Below are 25523 nucleotides of genomic sequence, written 5' to 3' on the forward strand. Positions count from 1 at the left end.
CAAATGTAGTATGAGCCATTCGCACTTTTCAGCCATTTAAATCGGCCGGACTGATCGGAATCATAGCGTCCCTTAAGCTAAATTGCATGAATATAGCTTTATATGTTCGAGAGTTTGCGAGTTTTCGACAGACGGACGGCCATGGCTCGATCATCTTAAAATGTCATGCTTATCACTGTATACTTTTGAGGTCTTAGAGCAATATTTTGAGGTGTTACAAACGGATGGGCATACTAAGTATACCTGCTTCCTGTGTTGAAGATATAATTGAGACAAAATGTTTAGTATTAAATATTAGTTTATTGTGTTTATTTTATAGCATAAAACCTATAAATCTTTTTTTACAATTTTATTCTCGTGAATTTTCTCTCAGCCACTCAAGATGTTCGGCTACACTGGCAAAACCATCAGGGTTGTAGCCGCATCCACCCTGAATGTAGTTGGTAACACCCACTAACTCATTTTGGTAGACTGCAGGACCACCCGAATCACCGCGACAAACTCCATTGTCGGCAGAACCAACGACGCAAATCACCTTCTCGGGTACATTGCTACTGGACCAGAGACTACAATCACGACGGTCAAGCGAAACCAGGGTGTTGAATTTCAGACTAGTTGATAGGGGTCCATCGTAGCTAATGCGACCCCAACCAGAGGTGGAAACGTAAACGCCAGAGGGGGGATTCTGAGTGGCCAAAGGAATGCTGGCCACATCATCATTCATTTGCAAGGCTTCGGATAATTTGATCAAGGCAATGTCGTTTTCGAATCGATTATAAGAAGGATGAATTTTCACCTCCTCTACTCCAACAAGTTGGCCTCCGGAATTGTACAACACACTGCCAGCTCTAACCTTCATCACATCCAAGGGGATGCTACAAAAAAAGAGAAACTTTAATTTTTACTATTTTCATTTTACTACTCAATTCTCACCGTTGAGGTGGATTTCCATAGGTCACACAATGGGCTGCTGTTATTACATAACGTTCCGACATTATGGAACCTCCACAATTATGTTCGCCATCCACGAGTATAGATACCTGGTGAGGAAATTGTCCTTCGTGGGCAAAGTTTCCACCAACTATGCGTGGACGAGGCCTTGCACTTTCAGCTCCCATCCATAATAATACAAAAACAACAATTTGTTTCTTAACAAAGCTCGCGAAAGCCATGACTGTCTGATTATCGTCTTCGTTTCAACAAGTGATATTAATTGGAAAATTATTCCAGCTATTTATACACAAACCTGAAAGAAAATTGCGCTTTTCGATTACACCACGCTACACTATCATTACTGGAAGGGTTCCCTATTACGCTCTCGACTGCCGCAGGTCTTTCAATGAGAAGCGCGAATTTATTCATATTTTATTCAACGTATGTTTTTCTCTTCATTAAATTACTTGTAGCAAAGTGTTATTAGTTTTTACACGCGTACTTGTTCAGGTGCAAAAGATATTGGATTCGATGAGGTACTCTATCCGACGTAATTGTTCTTCAAAACTTCCTTTCTAGCACAATTACTATTCAAATATTTTCTTAGCTTTTGTTCTCAAGCATTTGCATTACATCCGATGTTTAAATTTTCAAAGCACATTGGGTTTTTGCTTCTAAAAAATTGGTTATGAAAATAATACTCTTCATCACGGGATGAAGGAGGGGATAAATAATGGCAATGACATAGGAAATGCTCCAACGTCTCATCATTTTCCGCACATGCCCTGCACATGCTATCGCATTAAAAACTAACTAAAATTCCCACGGACATTCCATTAAGGTATAGGAGATTCTCCTCACATATCAATAAGTACATTTCGATTAAGGTTTAAGCTCAAGGTTAAGTTAGGTCAGGTTGAAAAGAGGGTGCAGATATTAGTCCACCTCATGCCACTTATGTGCGCTCTAGTACCAAAAAGACCTCGAAATATAAAATCAAAGTCAGGAATTCTGTGCTACTTATAAAACCCTTAATTTTTCTATACAACGCCCCTTAGTTGGTTTATGTCTAGTGTCATGTCCTATTTGTCCTGTTATGATACCGAAGACTATACTGACTTCTTTTTATTTTCAGTAATAGTCTCGTCTTTTCACGATCCGAGTCTCCCCATAGGTTTTTCGTCGATTTCGTCGCTACCGATCATTTCGCTGTTCCACCGTGTTGCATGCGTTCGTTGTCCACACCCTAACGTCTTGGTTGTTATTGCTCATTTGTCTACTGTCCACACTCGACGTCCTCGCGTTATCACCAAACCACCTCACGCATTTCATGATCGACCGGATCTCCGTCTGCAGGACCGATTATGGTCAGACAGTTGGAAACAGGTTTCAGTCCCTGGGTTCTTAATATCGATCTCAAGGACCAGTCTGTCCTCTAGCTTTGATCCATCCCTGTAGCATGAACTTCTAAATGTTAATACCAGATTTCCGTCAATCCAAGGCTATGCCGCCGGCTGTAATGCCTTGTAGTCGACCTCAAGTTTCGTCTCAGGTATACGATTCGAATCCTCTTTCATTCCTCTTAGGTTTCCTATCTTCGCCTCGAATATATGGTGTGACCTGCTCCTATCCTCTATCCATTCTCCCATCGCATTAAGTCTCATAGCCGCAGGGGCAGCCTCACACTTAATATGTATGTATATAGGTCGGATATCTAGAATAGTCTCTAGTGCCCTAGTGGACGTGGTTCTCATCGCCCCGCCTATGCTAAGGCAACATGTTTTGTGAACATTATGTTGCAGTTTTTCTCCATTGCAGTCCGCCAAACTACTGAGGCGTAAGTAATTATTGATCTAAGCACGCTCCTGGAGCCTTAGGTTACTTACTATGGGCACCCATGAAAGCTTTGACAAAATTCTCTCCTGTGGTGTGCCTTATACCACTTACTCCCTTATCTTTATGTCATGGTAACCACAATTTATGCACCTGTTCCTTAGCATATGGTTAATCCAGTCTCTAAGGACTCGGTCCACCTGGTCGTGGTCTACAGATTGGATCAGTGTGTCGGTCCTCACATTGTTAAAAGCCTCCTCGATGACGCGAATATGTGCTTGGAGTGGAAGGATTCTTCTATTTTATTCACAACCACTTATGAGGCTGTCTTCACTGAACTTCCCTTGATATAGGCCTGTTGTTCGTATTTGAGCAGTTCGCTGGATTTCCTACTCTTTATCAAGGTATCCACAATACGTTGCATGGTTTTGAGTAGAAAGAACGTAAGACTTATAGGTCTGTAGGCCTTTGATGTTGCATAATGTGCCTTGCCGAGCTTGAGTATAACTACCACCCTTCCCTCCTGCAGGCTTTCGGAGTATATGCAAGTCCTAGGCACACTGTGAGAATAGCTGGCAGAAAGGACGCCAGGTAGTCCACCTCCTTCTATAATAAAGCCGGAAATATTCCTCCTCGGTGTCAATGCATGACGCCAATATGTGCTTGGAGTCGAAGGATTATTCTATTTAGTTCACAACTACTTATGAGGCTGTCTTCACCGACCTTCCCTTGACATAGGCATGCTGTTGGTATTTGAGTAGTTCGCTGGATTTCCTACTCTTTATCAAGGTATCCACAATACGTTACATGGCTTTGAGTGGAAAGAACGTAAGGCTTATAGGTCTGTAGGCCTTTGATGTTGCATAACTTGCCTTGCTGAGCTTGAGTATAAATAACACCCTTGCCACCTGTCAGACTTTCGGAGTATAGGCAAGTCCTAGACACGCTGTGAAAATAGCTGCCAGAAAAGACACCAGATAGTCCACCTGGAATTACGCTGGAAATATTCCATCAGGTTCGGGTGACTTTAATGGTTGAAAGCTCCTCAAGGCATTCTTTACCAAAAATTCTGTAATTGTAAGTCTTCGATCAATCTCACTAATCCAAAATTCCTGTATCTCAGTGATTCCTATTGGATCCTGTGGAAATTTCGTTTTCATCAAAAGCCTCCTTTGCCTATGCTCTCACTCTCATGTTGTCTACTAATGTTTCAGTTTAGACAAGGGTTTTTGAGAGAACATCCTCATTTTCTCGGCGTCATTAACGCTATAGACCTGTTCGCAAAAGGCACGTTTTACCGCACGAATCATCTTATTGTCTTCCTTGAGCCATATCTAATACATACTCCAATAAATAGCCGCCTTTTTTACGATTTGTTCAGTTATAAAGTTTGTGGCCCTCTTTCGCCATGTTGTTTTTCTTGGGCTGATTTCCTTTCTTGAAGAGGACAACGGTCTTCGAAAGTCACCACTATTGGAGTCGTAGTTTGTTGACATTGTCTTCAATGTTCTCTATGCAATGAAAATCTAAAGTATCTTGCCCAAGTCTTTCTCTGAGTTGTCTTCCGGATTTCGTTTAGTGGGTTTAAACCTTATTACGGAAGCTTATCGGACTTGGCGCTGGCCGTGCTATCCTAAACCCAATGGTTTAGGCGTGTTACATGGAGACATGTAACACGCCAATCCTGAACTTCATTGATAAGATTTTCAGAACATATTGTTTCATCTAAAACCTGTTGCCTTATCCTATTAACAAAGGTTACGGTGTTACTAATGTTTGTTGTTATTGGGTCGTTAGTGTTAAGAACTATGCTAGGGCTTGGCCCCGCTTATTATTGTTGGTACTACCCCAAAAAAACGCGGTGAGAGTTCTCATCGCATCCTATTAGTACCTCACTTCCTGTTTGTTTTGCTTCCCCCACCAATCCGATGTGGCTGGCGCTGTCGGAGAGTCGGAAGGCAGATAAAAGTATGCCAGGTATGCCCCACTGTCTCTGTCTCAGCACCGTTGCTTCCGACGTTGACAACTCTAGGAAAATGAGTTCATCTTACTCTAGTGGGGCTTTATCTAGATGACCTCAATCAAAGGTCCTCCAGTAGAGGGGCTTTTTGGGAGTCTGTGATGATCTCATCGTCGACTCCATATTCGTCACGCTGTATTGAGTTTCCTGTCTTTGCCTATCCTAGTCTTTCCAACCTTGAGAATGTCGGTGATAGTCTCGTCTTCGGCCCATTGTCCGTTAGGTAATATTGAGGCTCATATCACTGCTCTGCTTAAGGTTCAATTTCTTGGGAATGTCGGTGATGTTCATTAGGCAGTATGAGTATCTTCTGACGGCACTGTCTGATGTCTCAATATAAGGATCTTGATAACATACCATTGGTTTGGTAGGTACCCCACCACCATAGGACGCGGGTATACTTATTTAGCTATTCCTTTTGTAAAACCTCGAAATATTGATATGGGACCTAAGAATTCTAAATGAAGAAAGAAATTCGGTTGAAATACTTGTTATCGATGTAGGTTATTGGGGATTGTAAATGGACCAAATTGGATTGATGTTTGGAGATAGCTGTCATATAAACCGATTTCTCAGTGGTACTTCTTGAACCACTGGAGGTTACAATTGTAGTACGAGTTGGCAGATATGTTGCTCAATGACGTCTTCTATGAAATCCTCCTTAAACATCCGTGTCAAATATAGTCTGAATCGGTTGATAACCCCATATAGCTCCCATATATCCAATTTAAGTGAAGTTTCGCACGATTGCAATTATTATTTTATAGAGGTCGAACGCGTTCAAGCTAGCCGCTCGAAATTTTGCACTTACACTTCTTATTGATGTAGGTCGTAGAGAATTGCAAATGGACCATATCGGTTCAGATTTTGATATAGCTCCCAAATCCATCGATTTGACTTCTTGAGCCCCTAGAAGCCGCAATTATTGTCCGATTTTTATGACCTGCCATTGCTCCCATTTAAACCGATCTCCCTTTTAGTCTTTTACGGCCCCTAGTATCTTCAATTGTTGCCTTGTCTGGCGAACTTGGCACGATTCTATTTTTAACTTTCTCAAATGCATTTTTTTCGCTACTCTACTAAAATGGGCCAAACTGGCCTCCAAGAGGATTACATCCATATGATAGGTAGAATTTTAGTTGTTTTTTTTTTTTATTTTGTTAATACTTTCAATTCTTATTTACTATGTAAATTAAAATTAATCGCGTGAATTTTCTCTCAACCAATCAAGATGTTCGGCCACACTGGCAAACCCATCAGGATAGTAACCACATCCGCCCTGGACATAGTTGGTAACACCCACCAATTCATTTTGATAGACAGCAGGGCCACCTGAATCGCCGCGGCAAACTCCATTAGCTGCAGAGCCAACCACGCAAAAGACCTTTTCGGGTACATAGTCAGCGGCCCAGAGACTACAATCGCGACGGTCAAGAGATACAAGGGTGTTAAATTTCAGACGAGTTGATAGCGGTCCATCGTAGCTAGTGCGACCCCAACCAGAGGTAGAAACGTTGACGCCAGAGGGGGGATTCTGAGTGGCTAAAGGAATGCTGGCCACATCTTCATTCATTTCCAAGGATTCGGCTAATTTGATCAAGGCAATGTCGTTGTCGAATTCGTTAAACGAAGGATGAACTTTTAACTCCTCTACTCCCACAAGTTGGCCACCGGAATTGTAGGATGTACTGCCAGCTCTAACCTCCAAAATGTCCAAAGGAATGCTACAAAATGAAAGGGGAAATATTACAAAAAATCTCCTTACGATTATTTTTGCCAATCTTCTCTTACGGATGAGGTGGATTTCCATTGGTCACACAATGGGCTGCTGTTATTACATAACGTTCCGAGATTATGGAACCACCACAATGATGTCTATTATTCACCAGTAAAGATACCTGGTGAGGAAATTGTCCTTCATGGGCAAAATTTCCACCAACTATGCGTGGACGAGGCCTTGCACTTTCAGCTCCCAACCATAATAATAGAAAAATAAAAATTTGTTTCTTTTCAAAGCTTACAAAAGCCATGATTGTCTGATTATCGTCTTCGTTTTAACAAGTGATATTATTTGGCAAATTATTCGAGCTATTTATTCATAAAGCAGAAAAAAGACAACAATTTTCTATGACACCATGCTGCAGTATTAGATTTTTGGGCGGGAAATTACTATCACTTATGGGTTCAGAATAATGATTTCTACGAATAGCTGAAAAGGTTACCCGGTAACTATAGCATGTATGCAGTGGACATCCTTGCAGTTAGAGAAGCGGTGGTGTGGCCATGTTGTTTAAGTTTTACATACCTTCTAAGAAATTCAGATCGCCCTTAACATTATTCTGAACCCTTAAAACGCTCTCGACGTACCGGAGGCCACCGTACCGGAGGTGCCGTAGTGCAGAGATAAGAATTTGTACAGCTGGGTTGAAATCCTAGCGAGAACATCAGAAATAATTTTCGGCGGTAGTTATCCCCTCTTTAAGCTGGCTACGTTTGTGGGATACTATGCCATGTAGAGGTGTTCCACTGTAGCACGCCATTCGGACTCGCCTGTAAACCGAGGGTACCTTATCATTTAGCTTAAGCTTGGACCGCGCGCATTAATATTTGAGAAGTTTGCCCCTGTACCTTAATGAAATGACAAATAATGCGTTTGGGGTTGATGAACATGAATAGTTTTTTAAAAACAAACAAAGAATATTGAATGAACTGTTATGCTATTGGAGCTATATCAAGTTATAGTCCGATTTGGACCTTAAATAAATGCAGAACATTGTGGAGGTCATTGTGTATTATTTCAGTTCATTCGGAAAAGAATTGCGCCTTGTAGGGGCTCAAGAAGCAAAATCGGGAGATAGGTTTATATGGGAGCTGTATCAAGCTATTGATCGATTCAGACCGTAGACGTAGATGCGTATGTTGCAGGTCATGAAAGAAGCCGTTGTACTAAATTTTTATCAAATCATATGAGAATTGGGCCCTCTTGAGGCTCAAGAAGTCAAGATCCTAGATCGGTTTATATGGCAGCCATATCAGGTTATGTACTGATTTGAATCATATTAAGCACAGTTAATGGAAGTCATAACAATACATCTCATGCAAAATTTCAGCCACACCGGATGAAATTTAAGAAGTCAAGATCCAAGATCGGTTAATATGACAGCTATACTAGATTATGAACCGATTTGAATCATACTTACACAGTTGTTGGAAGTGATACCAAAACACTACGTGCAAAATTTTAGAGAATTGCGTCCTCTAGAGGCTGAAGAAGTCAAGACCCAAGATAGGTTTATATGGCAGCTTTATCAAAACATAGACCGATTTGGCCCATTTACAATCCCAACCGACCTACACTAATAAGAAGTATAAGTTTATTTGTATAAATTTGCAGAAGAATCTTCTGTAGTAGGTTCCTAAGAATCGGCCTGGCTGAATTTAGCATGTTCTTAAATGTCTTCTACTGTTTCATACTATGTATTCTTTTTCTTATATTCGTAGCATAGTGTAAGTAGTTTTTACACGAGTATTTCTTCAAGTGCAATAGTTATAGATATGGACAATGCACTTCATCTGACGTAATTGTTCTTCAAATTTTCCTTTTTAACACAATTGCTATTTAAATATTTTTTATGCTTTTATTATCAAGTATTTGCATTACATCCGTTATTGAAATTTCATAGCACGTTTACAATTACGATTAGGAGTTTTTTGCTTCTGAGAAAATTGGTTGAATATTGAAACATCTTCAATAAATGCAAAATGTTTATACCAATTGTGAAGAAAAGAACGTGTAAAGAAAATATTGACATTCGATTTTCTACAAAAGATGAAAGTAATAGTAGAAGTCATAGTGCTAGATTACATCGAGATCCATTTATATGTCAATGTCTTATAAACGTAATAACTGTGGAATAACGATTTTAAATTTGTGTATAAATCAAAATATCCTGGAAATAGTTTACTATTTTAATTTTTTAGGGAATGACTTTTCGTGATTTCTCGAACATATTCCAGCTTGAGCTCATTTGAATTCAAAGAATAGCTTAGCATTGTGGTCAAAACACTAAACACTTTAAGATGCATGGCGTATCACAAATCGCGATCCGCCATGTATCTTCAACAACACCTTTGTCAAATTGATGAAGGTGATCTACATGCGCAACGACTATTGAGTATGATGCAGAGCACGCTTTTGTTCTGAAACTGAAACACAAGTTGAGACGTCAAATCATACACCACGTGTAAAATTTTGTAAAGATCGGACCAAAACTGTGGTACAGCCATAATAGAGCACATCGTATGAAGAATATATATGGGAGCTATATTTAAATCTAGAACCATTTTTTCCAACATCAATAGAGTTTGTCCTCGGGTCAATAAAACAGCATGGGCAAATTTGATTTTAATCGGATAACAATTGCGACATATTCCTTGATTACAAGAAAACATTGGCAGACGGACATAGCTAAATTGAATCAGAAAATAATACTAAGCCTATCGGTATGCTTAACAATGCGTGTAGCACGTTTCCTTCTTAGCGTAGCAAGCAAATACCTAAAGCTATAATACCCTGTTCACAGTGGTGATGTTGTGTATAAAAACAATAATTAAAAGTTACAATATTGAAAATCGTCATAAATTTTCCGAATCAAAAACTCCCATCTTTCAAACTTACTTACACACACAAAAATAAATATCGATATATTGATCCAATTAATTTTTTAATTGAAGCTGCTTCAATAATGAAAATGGCAATTTCAATAACAGTTTTTCAAAAATCAATGGTGATTTTTATTCCCTACACCATAGGATGGGGTGTACTAATTTCGTCGTTCTGTTTGTAACATCTCGAAATATGCGTCAAAGACCCCATAAAGTATATATATTCTTGATCGTCATGTCATTTTAAGTCGATCTAGCCTAGTCCGTCCGTCTGTCTGCCGAAAGCACGCTAACTTTCGAAGGAGTAAAGCTGGTTGGTTGGGATTGTCAATGAGCCAAATCGTCCATGTTTTGATATAGCTGCCGTATAAACTGATCTTGGGTCTTAACTTCTTGACCCTCTAGAGGCTGCAATTTTCTTCTGATTTGACTGAAATTTTGCACGATACTAAGTATGACGCAAATCGGTACATAACCTGATATATCAGCCTTATAAACCGATCTGTAATCTTGACTTCTTAAGCCTCTAGAGGGTGCTATTCTCATCCGATTTGGCAGAAATTTCGTAAAATGGCTTCTCTCATGATTTTCAACATACATACGTGTTCAATATGGTCTAAATCGATTAATAGCTTGATACAGCTCCCATATAAACCGATCACCCGATTTTGCTTCTCGAGTCCCTACAAGGCGCAATTCTTATTCGAATTACACAATGACTTCAGCAATGTTCAGCATTTGATTCATTTATGGTCCGAGTCGGACTATAACTTGATATAGCTCCAATACCATAACAGTTCCTATTCATTATTATTTATTTCCCTAAAAAGAGATACCGCGCAAAGAACTCGACAAATGCTATCCATGGTGGAGGGTATATATTAGATTCGGCCCGACCGAACTTAGCACGCTCTTACTTGTTTTTATTTATTCACTATCATCGTACAGTGTTTAAAAATATATACATATATATACATGGTTTGAGAGTTTACGTATTGTATTACAGCAAATAAAACAGTTTACTTTAATAATTTTATGGTATTAATATATTATAAGATTTTGTAGGTGAAAAAGAAAAAAGCACCATTAGATTGCGCAAGAATTTTCAGGTTATTAATTATGATATCTTCAATTAACAAGTTATAAAATTTGATTAACTATACACATTTCTTAATTCATCATATTGTGAAGATCTACATTTATATTCAAATCTTTGTGTTAAATCTAGAAATACACAGATCAACATCTTCACACCTTGTGAACCTTGTACCCTTGTAACCTTGAAAATACTCCCAGAGAAAAGTTGGTACCAAACGTGCTCATTTCAGTACCATACAGTTTTGATAGTAAAGCAACACCGTATGGTATAAAAACAACAAACAGATGGTATGGATGAAACATAAAATGATTATGGATGAAACATAAAATGACCGTTTGGTACTAGCCTTATTACCGAACTGGTATTGGTTTTAATACCAATCTGCTATTGGTTTTAGCTTCAGATTGTTACTACTCCCAACCCTTTTTGGTTATTCCACCCCCTAATGAACCAAAAAAACCATTGAAAATAATTTAATTCTGATTTTATTTCGATTACTTATGATTCCATATTCCATTGATTTCCAGAAGTGGTTTTCATATGAATGCACCAACACAGCAACGTTTTACACACAGGAGACTATCATGTTTTTGATGTAGAATGTACTATTTATACTATTCCTATTTTCACCGCTTTCGAGTATTTCAACAGGTTTTTACACACTCATATTGTATAAAAACAAAATTTTTGTATTTCCAGCAGATGTCTATTTTTATACCTACCACCGAAGGATGGGGGTATATTCATTTTGTCATTCTGTTTGCAATACATCGAAATATTCATTTCCGACCCTATAAAGTATATATATTCTTGATCAGCGTAAAAATCTAAGACGATCCAGACATGTCCGATCTAGACACTACGTAAAAATAGAGATATTGAGCTGAAATTTTGCACAGATTCTTTTTTTGTCCATAAGCAGGTAAAGTTCGAAGATGGGCTATATCGGACTATATCTTGATATAGCCCCCATATAGACCGATCCTCCGATTAAGGGTCTAAGGCCCATAAAAGCCACATTTACTATCCGATTTCGCTGAAATTTGGGACAGTGAGTTGTGTATGGCCTTTCGACTTCCTTCGTTAATTTGACTCAGATCGGTTCAGATTTGGATATAGCTGCCATATGGACCGATCCCCCGGTTTAGGGTCTTAGGCCCACAAAAGCCACATGTATTATCCGATTTTGATGAAATTCGGGACAGTGAATTGTGTAAGGCCCATCGACATCCTTTGTCAATTTGGCTCAGATCGGTCCAGATTTGGATATAGCTGCCATATAGACCGATTTCTTGATTTATGGTTTTGGACCCATAAAATGCTCATTTATTGTCCGATGTCGTCGAAATTTGGGACAGCGAGTTAAGTTAAGCTCCTTGACATACTTCTGCAATATCGCACAGATCGGTCCAGATTTGGATATTGCTGCCATATAGACCGATCTCTCGGTTTTAGGTTTTGGGGACATAAAGACGCATTTATTGTCCGATGTCACTGAAATTTGAGACACTGAGTTTGGTTAGGCTCTTCGACGTCCTTCTTCAATGTTGCCCAGATCGGTCCAGATTTGAATATAGCTGCTATATAGACCGATCTCTCGATTTAAGGTTTTGGGACCATAAAAGAGGCATTTATTGTCCGATTTCGCCGAAATTTGGGACATTGCTTTGTGTTAGGCTCTTCGACATTTTTATGCAACTTGGCCCAAATCGGTCAGGTTTGGATATAGCTGCCATGTAGACCGATATCTCGATTTAAAGTCTTGGCCCCATAAAAGGCGTATTTATAATCCGATTTCACTGAAATTTGACACAGTAACTTATGTTTGGCTTTTCGACATCCGTGTCGTATATAGTTCAGATCGGTTTATTTTTAGATATAGCTAGTGTACTTATTAGTATATAGTCCAAATCGGAACATATTTTGATATAACTGATATGGGACATAAGGTATGAAATTTTCACCGAATTTTGATGAAAGGTGGTTTACATATATACACGAGGTGGTGGGTATCCAAAGTTCGGCCCGGCCGAACTTAACGCCTTTTTACTTGTTTTTAGATATAGTTACTAAAAAGACCAATAGTTTGTTATACTCAGTTGAACAATGACTTGTACTTATTGGTATTTGGTCCAAATCGGAACATATTTCGATATAACTGATATGGGGCATAAGGTATGCAATATTCACCAGATTTTGATGAAATGTGGTTAACATATATACCCGAGGTGGTTGGTATCCAAAGTTCGGCCCAGCCGAACTTAACGCCTTTTTACTTGTTATGAGTTAAATTTGTGTGGTGACAATTGATAACTGTGAAAACGGTTCGGTTTAACCAAATGCATTTGACAGTTCGCCATTGTCAAAACTTTACTGATTTAACTTAATATAATATTAAGTTTAATTTCTAAAGGCAATTGTTTATGAAGATATATAATTTAAAGAAGTACAAGAAGAAATTTTGAAAAAAATTTAGTAATTCCAATTAAATTAGCAAATAACCATATATGTTAATGTTATACATATGCTTTATTGTTATGGGGTGACATTGTAAGCATTGGGGATTTTTTTCGGCTTCATTGAAAGAAAACTAATGCTGGGATCTCTTTGTTTTTTTTTTGGACCACGAAGTTGATTTGTATATACATAATAACGCTTAATTTTGATAAATGAGTGCTTTATCAGCGAAAAAGCGAGGCAATATGGCCAAACGAATGTATTGCTAGTTTGTCACCATAGAGTCCTTAAGCAAGAAAAGTTCGGATGAAAATGATAACATTTATTCTCCTTAAATTAAAACTCTACTTCTATTCCTTGGAATTGTCTCTCAGCCATTTGGCATGTAATGCCACACTGGCAAAGCCATCGGGTTTAATGCCACAAGCATCCTCAAAGAAATTGACAACACCCACCAATTGGTTGTTGTAGACTGCAGGACCACCGGAATCACCCTTACAAATTCCATTGGCGGTTGCTCCAACAAAGCAGATGGCACCTCTGGGCAAATAATCCAAGCGGCTTCTACATTCGGTGGTATTCAAAGCAACCAGGGTATTATACTTCAGCAGAGGTGAGAGTGGGCCTGAGGTGCTGATACGACCCCAACCTGAAGTGGAGACTTCAGCACCAGAAGGAGGGTTTTGTGAGGCCAATGGTATGGCAGCCACATTATCATTGAATTTCAAGGGCTGGGCCAATTTCACTAAAGCTATGTCATTGGTAAATTGCCAGAACGAAGGATGAGGTTTGACTTCTGTGACATTAACCAATTGACCACCTGAGGTGGTCGAAATGCTGCCCGCTCTGACATTGAGCACATCAACAGGAACACTATCGATAAAAGGTTAAAAAGGACATTAACAAATTTTTAATTCAAATGTTTTCTGCTTACCGCATAGAAGGCTTACCATAGACTATGCAATGGGCAGCGGTAACCACATAATGTGGCGATATGATTGAACCTCCACACGAATGATTACCTCTTCTTAGTATGGACACTTGATAGGGAAATTGTCCTTCAGTGGCAAAGCCTCCACCAACTATACGTCCTTGCAGAGGACGTTTGGGATGCTTAAGGCCCTCAGCACTGTGTGGGTTGACCAAAGCCGCCAATAAAAAGCAAAGCAGGAATTCTGGTTTGAAGTTTTCCCAGAATGACATTTTGTAGTTATTGTATTGTATTTAAGAATTATCTTAGACTGTTGTGTCAGTTGTGCCATTTATACTTATTTGTGGTAACAACTATCGATGTTATCTACAACCCCTCTGTACTTGATTCAACTTTAAAAAACACTTATAATTCTCAAGAACCTCTTATACAATCAATATTTTTACATTAAAAGTAGCCAAAAAGGATTTATCGATCTACAATAATAAAATATTAAAAGCCAATGAAGTTCCAAACGAGTTAAAGGGAGATAAGTTGGGCTGTCTATGATAGGGGCGTTTTCGCAATAAATACGATACAAATGCAACATGCCAATGTACGGCCCTTGAAGCCGTCACACCTAATATGGTTGAAAAGTCTTCTAACCAAAGACGAAACGCTTCGCATAGTTTTTGGTGTGTGCTGCGATCTCTGGCTTTTTTCCATTTGCAAAAAAATCTCCGATCATTGAGCTCGTCTAGAAAGAGAAAAAACAAAAATTATGAAATTTAATAATCTTCAAGCAAATAACTTGAAAATGGGGCTGTTGTATTAGCAAACATTTCGGTCAGATAAATCAGCAAACAAAATCTGCTGTTTTAAGTAAAAAAATCAGCTGGAAAACAAATTTGATGCTATTTTTTATGTTCGCCTATTAAAAGTTTAGATTGCTTTAGACATTTCTTTATTTTTAGATATTTTGTTGGAAGAGATGAATTTAATTTCTGGACTATTACTATAAAAAAGCTACCTGATGACCACATGACATCGCAACCATCGCAAATACTGCTGTAATAGCAGACCTAGCAGCAAAATTAATTGTTAATATTCAGCAGACAGTGTTTGCTATTTGCAGCAAACACTGTCATCTGCAGGGTGCGCCAGAGAAACTTATTTATTGGAAAAACTCCCGAGCGGTAAGTTTGGCGGAGTGGCGGAGTCGTGAGGGAGCGCATTTGGAGGGAGAAGTCTCCAAGTTTGTCCTTCTCCAGTCAGTTGGCATCGTGCTCTGTTCTAGAGAGCTGTGAGCCTTCGCCGTCGAGAGCTTCTTTTCCAACGGTCGTTTACTTATTGTTACACAACGTGCCTTCTGCGGTTACTTGGAAATTCCACTTCACACACTCGTTCCTGGCCCTAATTCGAATCTGTCGTGGGTTAACTCATTTCGGGAGTGTAAAAGTTTCGCTAAGCCCAGAAATTGACTTCAACGGAGCATCAGAATTCCGGAAAATATCGAAAGAGGCAGTTGTGCGTTCTCTCCTGCGTTCGGCTCGCAAACACGCAGCTGCTATGGGAGTTTCTGATACCACTGTACGACAAATTCTCCATCAACACCATTAATTTCATCCCCATAAATTGCCTATTGTGCAAGAATTAATGTGAAATGCGGATTAACAACCTGCCTCAAAATGCCGTTGTTTTCTCCTTTCGGCTGCGTCAACAAGCAAAACATGAAATCCCTGTCTTATGTCCATCGACCACGGATAATAACACAGCTCAAAAACAACATTCGCGACCAGTGCCACCGTTTTTGGTAGGGTCCTTCCAGAATTGGGAGGTATTTATTCTCTTGATAGGTTGGTAGGTTGACCTCATATTTTGGAAGGTTTTGCCAACTTATAAATACCAAATCAATTACTGAAAAACTCGCCGGGGATAACTTAAAATTAATTCACTTCTTGTATTCCTTTAGACTGCAGGCTAAAACCATTGATGTCGAGGGGCCTTATACTGTTACAAGGGGTCTCACAGTTTGAAATTCCAGAGAAAAAGTTCTGATCTCTGAGATGATAAAGTTTTAATATTGACTATAACTGGTATGAGTGTCGAGGAAACTCTCCCAAATTTCGTAAATTATGGGTAAGAAATGCGGCTTTTGTGCGTTCAATGCCTTCAATCGGAAAATAGGGCTATATGGCACCAAAATGCAAACATGGTCACATCTGGTCCATATGCAGATATTGAGGGGTCCATGCAACTCACTGTTACGGAAATGGGCAGTAAATGCGCATTTATGTATGTTCTCAATCGGGGCAAAATATGATTATTATGCATTCATGAATTCTTATCGGGAGGTAGGTATAAAAGGCGCCATATCAAGATACAGCCCATCTTTGAACTGTATGTACTTTTTATTACGACGATCTATTGGGTTGCCCAAAAAGTAATTGCGGATTTTTCATATAGTCGGCGTTGACAAATTTTTTCACAGCTTGTGACTCTGTAATTGCATTCTTTCTTCTGTCAGTTATCAGCTGTTACATTTAGCTTGCTTTAGAAAAAAAGTGTAAAAAAAGTATATTTGATTAAAGTTCATTCTAATTTTTATTAAAAATGCATTTACTTTCTTTTAAAAAATCCTTTAAAAAATACTTTTTGGGCAACCCAATAGTAAATTACCAACTCCTTAGTGGTGGGTATAATAAACCGGATTTTTGGCTTACAGAACAATTGGTAGGTTTTGTTGGGATTTGGTAGGATTTTTCTAAAATTTTGGTAGGAAATAATTTTCTTGTGTGACAACATTGTTTGCGGCGCCATTCTCAATTTAAAAAATCGACTTAATCAGTGTATGCGCAATAGGGGTCAACATTTACCAAAAGTAATTTTCAAGACTTCATAAAAAAAGTATTGGGATATTCTACTCTCAAATAAAAAAAAATTGGAACAACAACTGAAGCACTTTTGTTTTATTGCTCTTTCATATAAATAAGTTTCTCTGGCGCATCCTGTACTCTCCGATTTAGCTTAAATCTTCTAAGATGACTTCTGGTATGACCTTGCAACATCCAAGCCAATCTCCCAATTCAACATCAGGGGTTGAGAGACCGAAATTCTCGTTCATTGTAGCTGACAGTTTGCACTAGGACTTCTGATATAACCTCCAACATCCCTATTAAGTTTGGGTTTTTTTTTAACTGGAATTATTTGGTTGCGATTTTTCCAATATTTTTTTTATCAACTATATGACTAGCATGTTGTTTGAGTTTACAGTTTTGAAAATTGTTATTGGCCATATAGTAAAACACTTGCTGATAACGTGTGGCGATATTGACACGCGCAATACGTCAAGTGGAATATTATTTCTGCTGTTGTGCTTGACTCACTTGCTCTTATGATTATAAACAAATCAATAGGCTATTATGAAATCTCTTTGCTAAAGTAGCAATTGAGTTGACATTGTTAAGTGATGAAATAGAAAAATGTCCCCTGTGCTCTCATAAAGTCAATTGGTGAAATTAAGGGCCATATCGAAAATTAAGAGTTGGAATATTGTATTGCCACAGTTTTAGAGAACTCTATAGGGTCTAACTTTTTTTTTGCTCATCCTTTTACCGGATATTTTCTGATCTTTAGCCATTTGATTGCAACTACGGCGCTGATTTCATTGATTTGACACGCCGAAACATTTCAGGTGTTGTTGCTGTTCTTTTTATCACTTTGGTGTTTGGCAATGCTTCCAGTATTGTTATAAGGATTTTTGGTGTGATACAAAAATATTTTGTTCACTTTGAGGTGTTTGATTACGCCAACAATAGTTGGCTATGATTTTCCAGCCCAATATAACGCAATCACACTATTACGCTTGAACTCCATTACGAATAAAGTTCTTCTTAAATATACTCAGAAGCGAATGCTTTCTCAAAAAGTGTGATTGATTTTCAATTAAAAAATTAATTGGATCAATTAATTTCGTGATTGAAACTGTTTTTTTTTCTGTGTATGGAAAAACCCCCAGACAATTAGCCCTGAAAAATATATAAGCATCGTGCTCTACTTTCAAATACCATTTATTTAAACCCCATATTGCCATTGGTTTAAGGGGAATTTAAGGGATGAGGCATCCCCCAGACATTTGGCTCCAAAATTGGTTATAAAATTCGTTTTCTAATCTCAAATACCTTTCATTTGAGCCACATATTGCCATGCCCGGTAAATTTGTACTCTTTGGAGGGTATTCTGGAGAAGGGGTCTCTGCCAAATACATGGTCCCACAGTTGGATATCAGATTCATATTCTACTTCCAAATACCTTTATTTCAGCCCCATATTACGATAGTCAGTAAATAATGGGCGTTTGTGGGATGTTTTGGGGAAAAAATTTTTCCCGAAAGTGGGTATTATTTTCGTGCTCTACTTCCCAATACTTTTCACATTGACATGGTCGGTACATATGACATGGTCGGTACATATGTCCGATTTAGGGGTGTAGGGTGTGGTCCCCCAAACACTAGGGTGTGGTCCCCCAAACACTAAGCCCGGAAAATATATCAGCATCGTGCTCTACTCTGATAAATCATTTATTTGAACCCCATATTGACATTGGACTTAAAATTGGGTATCAAATTGGCCTTCTAATCTCAAATACCTTTCTTAAACTCCTTATTGCGAAAGTCAGCAAATATGAGGTATGGGCCCTAAAATTTATCAATATCGAACTCCACTCTCTTAAAGGCCCAAATTGTCATGCCCAAATTGTCAGCAAATGCGACCTATTTAGGGATTGTTATGAGGGTGGGTCATCCCTTAGACAGTTTGTCCGGAATGTTGATATCAAATACAAAATACTTTTATTTGAGCTCCATGAGCAAAAATATCCGGTTTATGAGGTGTTTTGGGGAGTGGCGCGGCCACTCAGTGACTTAACCCTGCAAATATATATCAGATTTGTGTTCCATTCTAAAATACCTCCTCCTCCCCATATTGTACTGGTCAGCAAATACGCCGTTTTTGGGTGGTCTTATGGGGGTGGGGTGGCGCCATAAACACTTTTCTCGAACATTGATATAAGATTCGTGCTTTACTCCCAAAGACCTTTCATTTGAGCCCCATATTGCAATGGTCGTATTTTTGCCCCCTTTGGGGGGTGTTTTTGGAGACGGGCGGCCACACAAACACTTGGCTCCACATTTGGATACCGCATTCGTATTCTACACTCATTCTACACTTTTTTTAAGCCCCATATTGCCATGGTCAATAAATAATTCCTCTTTGGGGGTGTTTTGGGGAAGGTTTGGACCCCTAGTAATTTGGTCCCACATTTGGATATCTACTATCAAATACCTTTCATTTGAGTTCCATAATGCCATAGTCGATAAATATGTCTGATTTAGGGGTATTTTGGGGGTTGGGGTGGTCCCCCTAACACTTGGTTCGACAATTAGATACGTTTTCTAATCTTAAATTCCTTTTATTTGAGTCTTATTTTTATTTTGTCGTGATTGGTCATTATATATATTTGGTAGGTTTTGGGGATAGGGTGTCCCCCCTAGGTACCCCATCTGGAATTTGGATACCAAATGTTTGTCTTTATATAAGAGATCACACAAAATTTCGCTTAAATCGCACCACCCATCTCCGAGATCTGGCGTTTCTGAAAATTAAGGTAAGGAGGAGGGTCCGACCCCCTTCAGATATCAAAAAATGTAGTACCCTATTTTCATCACGGGATCATTATGCACCATCTGTGAAAATTTCAAGAAAATCGGTTAAGCCTTTTCTGAGTCTGTAAGAAATACACAAACAAACAAACTTGATTTTTATATATAAGTTTGGAGTATTATATTACAATAAAATATGACCAGTAAAATCTTCAGTATCCAGTGTCTCTCCATCTGGTGCTATCGTTGACCAAAGCCATGGCTGGATTCCACGTTACATGGGTTGCTTCCAACTTTCACTTTTTTTGTCCAGATCCATGTGTTTCTTGGGCGTCCCCATCTTCGCTGTGCTTGTGGGTTCCAGTCAAGGAGAATTCTCGTTATGATATCGGCCTGCGATCTGCGTAGAATGTGACCCATTTTCTCTTCTAGATTTCTACAGCGGCAGGGGAAGTTTTTGTTCCTTTTTTTCAATTCTTCATTTGAAATACGGTTTGACCAACAAATTCTAAGTATTTTTCGTAGGCAGCGATTTATAAAAACTTGAATTTTGCTGGTAGTCGTTGTGGGAAGCTCCATATAATAAAATAGATTTCCCACTACTGTTGAAGATATTGACTTTTGTATTATCACTGCATCCCCAAACTTTGTTGAGTTTAAAGAGTAGTATGCATGTGTCTGCTTCGGATCCTCAGTCCTTTGTTATTTTGCTGCCAAGATAGGAAAAGTTATCAAAATCTTCGAAGATATGGTCTTTTATGGGGAGCTGTGTCAATTTTTTTGTTCCTATCCGCATCAATTTGGTCTTAGTTATGTTTATCTTCAGGCCTACTGTGACCGCGTTTTCATTTAATCGTTCCAATTTTGCTTTCATACCCTATAAGGTACATATATTCTTGATCCTCGTAAAAATTGAATACGATCTCGCCGTGTCCGTCCGTCTGTCCATCAGTCCGTTGAAATCACATTACAGTATTTAAAAGTAAAGATATTGAACTGGAACTTTGCACAGATTCTTTTTTTTTTGTCCGTAAGCAGTTTGAAGATAAGCTATATCGGATTATATCTTGAGATAGCTTCCATATAGATCTATCTCTAGTTTTAAGTTTTTGGGTCCATAAATGGCCCATTTATTAAGCGATTTCGCTGAAATTATCACCCTTTGGAAGACCAACTGGAAAAAATATGAAGCTCGAATCGACATTGCCCGAAGCAACCAGTGTTGTGAGCGTAAGCGTCATGACTCTTATTCAACCTCTTTTCCCTTTACAGTGAATTTAGCTTATAGTGCACACTGCATATGGTGGAGCTTAAGATATAGGCCAATATGTTCGCGTCGAGCGAAAACTTAACATGGACCGATTTGCGCAGTAAAAAAAAGTCCACCTATGGACGTTATTAACAAATATTTGTGTAAAATGTGGAACGTCTAGCTTCATTCGTCAGAAATATGGTGTGCTTTCGTCAGAAGTACAGGTGAAAATCGCTAAATCGCCTTAGAATGTTTTGATGCATTATCAAAGCCATGAAGAAGTTGGTATACCTTCCCTCCTATGCTCGGCGGCACAACAAAAATTTATAAAAATATTGAAATTTTTCAAATTTTTATAAAATAACTTTTCATAGATAATTTCTACGTAAAGACAATTCTGAATGAGCTTAATTGCTTTATCTAGCACATGTTTTCTCTTTAGAAAACTCTGCTTAGAGAAAAAAAAAACAAAGAAAATTGCATTCTGACGTAGTCAGTAAATGGACATCAAACTTTAAGTGAAACAATGTCTTTATGGTGCTTCAAAGCCAATTGTTCTGCTACACGGCTGAAAATGTGTTCAAATATTAATGATTGAGTATTTCTTGAGTAGATAGTGTAGTCCCTATAAATTGTGCTAATAATTCTATATTTTCCGCAATTTGTAATTGAAGTTTCAACACGTCAATATGACTAAACGAGTACTGTTAATATTCTGTGTCTTGTATTTGGCCTTAGGCCTTAGAGAAGGAGAAGCTCAAAGGCCTAGACCACAACCACGTATTGTGGGTGGCCTTACTGCCTTCAAAGGCTCATTTCCCTATCAGGTATCGGTGCAATTGAATGGAGGCCATATTTGTGGAGGCTCCATAATATCGAAGGATTATGTGTTGACAGCCGCCCATTGTGTCTACGAAGGGCAATCAGATGAACTGTAGGTACACCAGCATTTGGTAAAAACATGAAATTTGTCTATATTTTTTTTTTCTTTCTCTTAAAGGGTTCCCATTTCTCAACTCTACATACGAGCTGGTAGTATTTTCTCTAACTTTGGTGGTCAACGCAGGGGTGTTTCCGAAATAAAAGCCCATCCTAGCTACAATTATCCCATCGATGATATTGCTTTGTTGAAATTAGCCCAACCATTGAAATTGAACAAAGAGGTGGCAGCCATTGACTTGGCCACAGAGGAACCAACTTCAGGCTCTGAACTTACCATCTCCGGTTGGGGTCGCCTCAGCGAAGGTGGATCTATGCCCCGAGTTTTGCAACACACCACATTATTGGGTTTATCCAACGAGGATTGCCGCAAAACGGTACCCATACCCGGCCATGTGATATGTGTTCTGCATGGCGTCCGCCAAGGCATGTGTGATGGCGATTCTGGTGGTCCTGCAGTGCTTGATAAAAAATTGGTTGGTGTGGCCAACTTTGTTGATGGCCAATGTGGAACTTCGGGACCCGATGGATATGCCAGTGTTCCATACTATCGTGATTGGATTCTTAAGAATTCAAGTGATTAAATGAGGAATCTCTATTGATAATTTTTATGTGTAGCAAAATAAAGTTCCTTAACGTGTTTAGAGCGTTACAAATCGAAAAAGTTTGGAAAAAATACTGTTTCTTTTAAAACGACAAAGATATCTTCAAAAACCTTTACTTGGATGCTGAGGTATTTTTCTATAAGTGTGCACGATTATGGGTTCTTAAAGGCTGACCCATTGCTCATGACATTTGGCTCGAAAGTGCAATTTTCTTTCAACCGCAGCTATAGGCATATTCTTAACATTTTCTTTGCTGATTAGAACCTTCAGAACGTGTCACAGTGTGATAGGAACCAAAAAGTTATGGAAATAAGCCTTTCATATTTGAGCGGTTATAGATAACCATAAAGCGGGTCATTAGATCATCTGTTTTAGACACACATTCGCACATCGCAGGTGGATCTTATCCGACATGTAAAAAGGGGATTGTTGCCTGAAGTTAGCCAGGAAATGGATTATTTGGTGGAGGAATTAATGACTCTTGACAGCATTTACTGTGTGGTGCCCAGGTTTTAGCCTTATAAGTCCACCTGACCCGGGTAGCATCTAACCCAATATGCTGAAAGGTATACCGAGTTGTTTCGCGCTTGTATTAAATACTCCTATGTACCCTTCTTTTGGATGATGGTAAAGGTAATTTGCATACCGAAGGCAGGGATTAGTCGTTCCTCGTTCTTGGTGAAAATGTTAGAGAGGATTTTGGACTTTCTTATTATAAAATGCCGGGGGAATCTTTCTTCTCAAGAGTAAATCGGTCTATATGGTGATTCATTGTGTCGTGGAGGGTAATGAATTCGGTTCTGCATAGTCAGATCACATCCGGAATTGGAGCCAACTCGGTAACGATTAGGGTGAGGAGTTATTTAAACACTGCAGAGGTGATGGGATTCCGTGAATACTTCAGACGTCAGATGACTGAGTGTGTGCTAGCGCCATATAAGGCAGCTCTAACGAAATAAAATCCTATCTGGACCATTCTTAGCACGGAGGAGTTAATGTGGCAACTATTTCCAAATGAGGTCCGATCTGACGCCTCCCTTCACGAATAACAAGTTATCTTATACAAATCACTGTGCCAACTTCTGCGTCCAGACTAAACGGCTGAAGGATTCTTCGCTATGACTGTCCATGTTTTATTTCCATAGCCCTCTGTCCTTTTTGTAATCAAAATCAGTATGAAATTTGCCACAAATCACTAATTTAACCCAATAGGAAATCGCTTTAAACTTTGGTAAAAATTGATCGTTTGAGTCACATCTTGTCCCGTTCGGTGTACATGTCCATTTGGTGAATAACTTTGGGGTGGGGTGAACCTCCGGGAATAGATCCCAAACTTGTATATAAGTAGCTTACTCTACTCTCATGGAGACCACCGTAGCGCAGAGGTTAGCATGTCCGCCTATAACGCTGAACGCCTGGGTTCGAATCCTTGCGAGACCATCAGATAAAATTTTCAGCGGTGGTTTTCCCCTCCAAATCCAGGCAATATTTGTGAGGTACTATGCCATGTAAAACTTCTCTCCAAAGAGGTGTCGCACTGCGGCATGCCGTTCGGACTCAGCTAGGAGGCCCCTTATCATTGAGCATAAACTTGAATCAGACTGCACTCATTGATATGTGAGAAGTTTGCCCCTGTTCCTTAGTGGAATGTTCATGGCCAAAATTTGCATTTACTCTACTCTCAAGTTAGTTTCGTTTGAATCCTATATCGTTAGGAATAGATCCCAAACTTTTGTATAAACTTTGGGGGGTAGGATGGGCTCACAGAAACGTGAGGTCGAAATTGTTCCATCAAGTTCATACTCTACTCTTAAAAATCTTTCATTTGACGCCCATATTGTCCCAAAAGGTAAACATGTCCGTTTGGGTGGGTTTTAGGATAGGGCGTCCCCCACGGTTATTCGACAAAATTTCGCTTAAATCGATGCACCCATCCCTGAGATCTGGCGTTTTTGGAAATTTTGGTTATGGGGAAGGTCCGCACCTTCGCTGATATCACTAAGTGAAGTACACTATTTTCATAGTACACTATGAATGACGGTTCAGCCGTTCTTGAGTCTATTCGAAACAAATTAACAAAGAGGAACATTTTCATTTTTATATAATGGATATATATGTCGCCCGATTCAGACATATAGGGGCTAAGTGACCAAATCCAACCGATTAGCACGAATTTTGGTATGGAATGTGCTCTTAAGCAAAATTGGTTGAGATTTGGGTTTATAGAGCTAGGGTGGATTTATTGACCCACCCTAGTCTACATGGCAACTTTATCCAAATACAATATATTCCGATTTTGACTAGCTCTGCACAGATATTAAAGAGACCAATTAAATTCGCCGTATCTTATCACATGGCATCTTTATCAAAATAAACTACGTCATGGCCTATCTTCGAACATATCCTGCCAATGGTAAAATAAATTATGTGCGCACAGTTTCAAATTAATATCTTCGTTTGTGAGAACTACAGTGCCCTTTAAACAAACAGACAGACGGACATGATTGATTATCATAGAATTTAATGAGGATCAAAAATATATGTACGTTTTGGGATGGGAAATGAATATTTCAAAACGTTACAAAAGGAATGCCAAAAATAATGTACCCCCTGTGTCTTGGGTGATGAGTTCAAGAAGTTCAAAACTCGAACTACAAATGCGCCTTTCGAAGAACGAACACAATTTTGAATGGACCAAGATGAACAAGTATGAAGATCCACCTATAGACCTTTGGGGCTGTTATGTTACAATTTGCATAACACCTCAGTTATAACCATTTCAAATATAGTAAACATGTCCCTCTATGTCTATTCCTAAATAGCAGATTTCTGATACCACCTATTTTTTTATTGGAAACCACTGTGCGTCGTCTTGCTGAAATTGCAACAACGCCATCTACTAGAAGGTAGTATTGATCAAACTTAACCATCCGTGTTATATTGAACACAGACAATACTGGATAATAATAAAATTAACACTCAGAATTTCGAACCTTAAAAAACCCACAAACTACTCAAGAGATATGACTACATATTATCGAAAGGGGAACAATCCCTTTTCTATCTTTTAGAAAGCAATACGTTTGAAAGACGCATATCTTATCAGATAATTGTTATAAAAGTGAAGTTAGTTTACTTTGATTTTTAAAAT

At 38.8% G+C, this 25523-nt stretch overlaps 5 protein-coding genes across 11 annotated transcripts in view; 2 read left to right on the plus strand and 3 right to left on the minus strand.

Annotated features, from left to right (window-relative positions):
• LOC106091030 (carboxypeptidase M) overlaps positions 1–25523 on the plus strand; it is a 165840-nt gene that overhangs the window by 41240 nt on the left and 99077 nt on the right. The window lies entirely within an intron of this gene.
• On the minus strand, positions 281–1222 carry LOC106089071 (serine protease SP24D). The gene is made up of 2 exons (XM_013254834.2): positions 934–1222; positions 281–875 (listed from the first exon to the last, which is right to left on the minus strand). The coding sequence occupies exons 1-2, from the start codon at positions 1170–1172 to the stop codon at positions 350–352; spliced, it is 765 nt and encodes a 254-aa protein (XP_013110288.2). The 5' UTR covers positions 1173–1222; the 3' UTR covers positions 281–349.
• LOC106089081 (serine protease SP24D) lies at positions 5933–6849 on the minus strand. The gene is made up of 2 exons (XM_013254847.2): positions 6578–6849; positions 5933–6510 (listed from the first exon to the last, which is right to left on the minus strand). The coding sequence occupies exons 1-2, from the start codon at positions 6814–6816 to the stop codon at positions 5985–5987; spliced, it is 765 nt and encodes a 254-aa protein (XP_013110301.2). The 5' UTR covers positions 6817–6849; the 3' UTR covers positions 5933–5984.
• On the minus strand, positions 13061–14243 carry LOC131997087 (serine protease SP24D-like). Its single transcript, XM_059367381.1, has 2 exons — positions 13942–14243; positions 13061–13880 (listed from the first exon to the last, which is right to left on the minus strand). Exons 1-2 carry the CDS (start codon positions 14208–14210, stop codon positions 13358–13360), a joined length of 792 nt encoding a protein of 263 aa, XP_059223364.1. The 5' UTR covers positions 14211–14243; the 3' UTR covers positions 13061–13357.
• LOC106089087 (serine protease SP24D-like) lies at positions 21486–22435 on the plus strand (the record flags this gene model as incomplete). The annotated part of the gene is given in 2 exon segments (NM_001311238.1): positions 21486–21762; positions 21829–22435. Coding segments are annotated over 2 exon segments (768 nt in total). The 3' UTR covers positions 22352–22435.

Source organism: Stomoxys calcitrans, chromosome 4, assembly GCF_963082655.1.
Source record: "Stomoxys calcitrans chromosome 4, idStoCalc2.1, whole genome shotgun sequence".
Lineage (NCBI taxonomy): Eukaryota > Metazoa > Arthropoda > Insecta > Diptera > Muscidae > Stomoxys > Stomoxys calcitrans.

Bases quoted from the DNA above. Each gene is read 5' to 3' on its own strand.
- LOC106089071 (XM_013254834.2), bottom strand. From the start codon at position 1,172: ATGGCTTTCGCGAGCTTTGTTAAGAAACAAATTGTTGTTTTTGTATTA. The intron at 876-933 runs GTGAGAATTGAG...CTTTTTTTGTAG, and splicing joins TATGGAAATCCACCTCAACG to CATCCCCTTGGATGTGATGA.
- LOC106089081 (XM_013254847.2), bottom strand. From the start codon at position 6,816: ATGGCTTTTGTAAGCTTTGAAAAGAAACAAATTTTTATTTTTCTATTA. The intron at 6,511-6,577 runs GTAAGAGAAGAT...TTCATTTTGTAG, and splicing joins AATGGAAATCCACCTCATCC to CATTCCTTTGGACATTTTGG.
- LOC131997087 (XM_059367381.1), bottom strand. From the start codon at position 14,210: ATGTCATTCTGGGAAAACTTCAAACCAGAATTCCTGCTTTGCTTTTTA. The intron at 13,881-13,941 runs GTAAGCAGAAAA...TTTTATCGATAG, and splicing joins TATGGTAAGCCTTCTATGCG to TGTTCCTGTTGATGTGCTCA.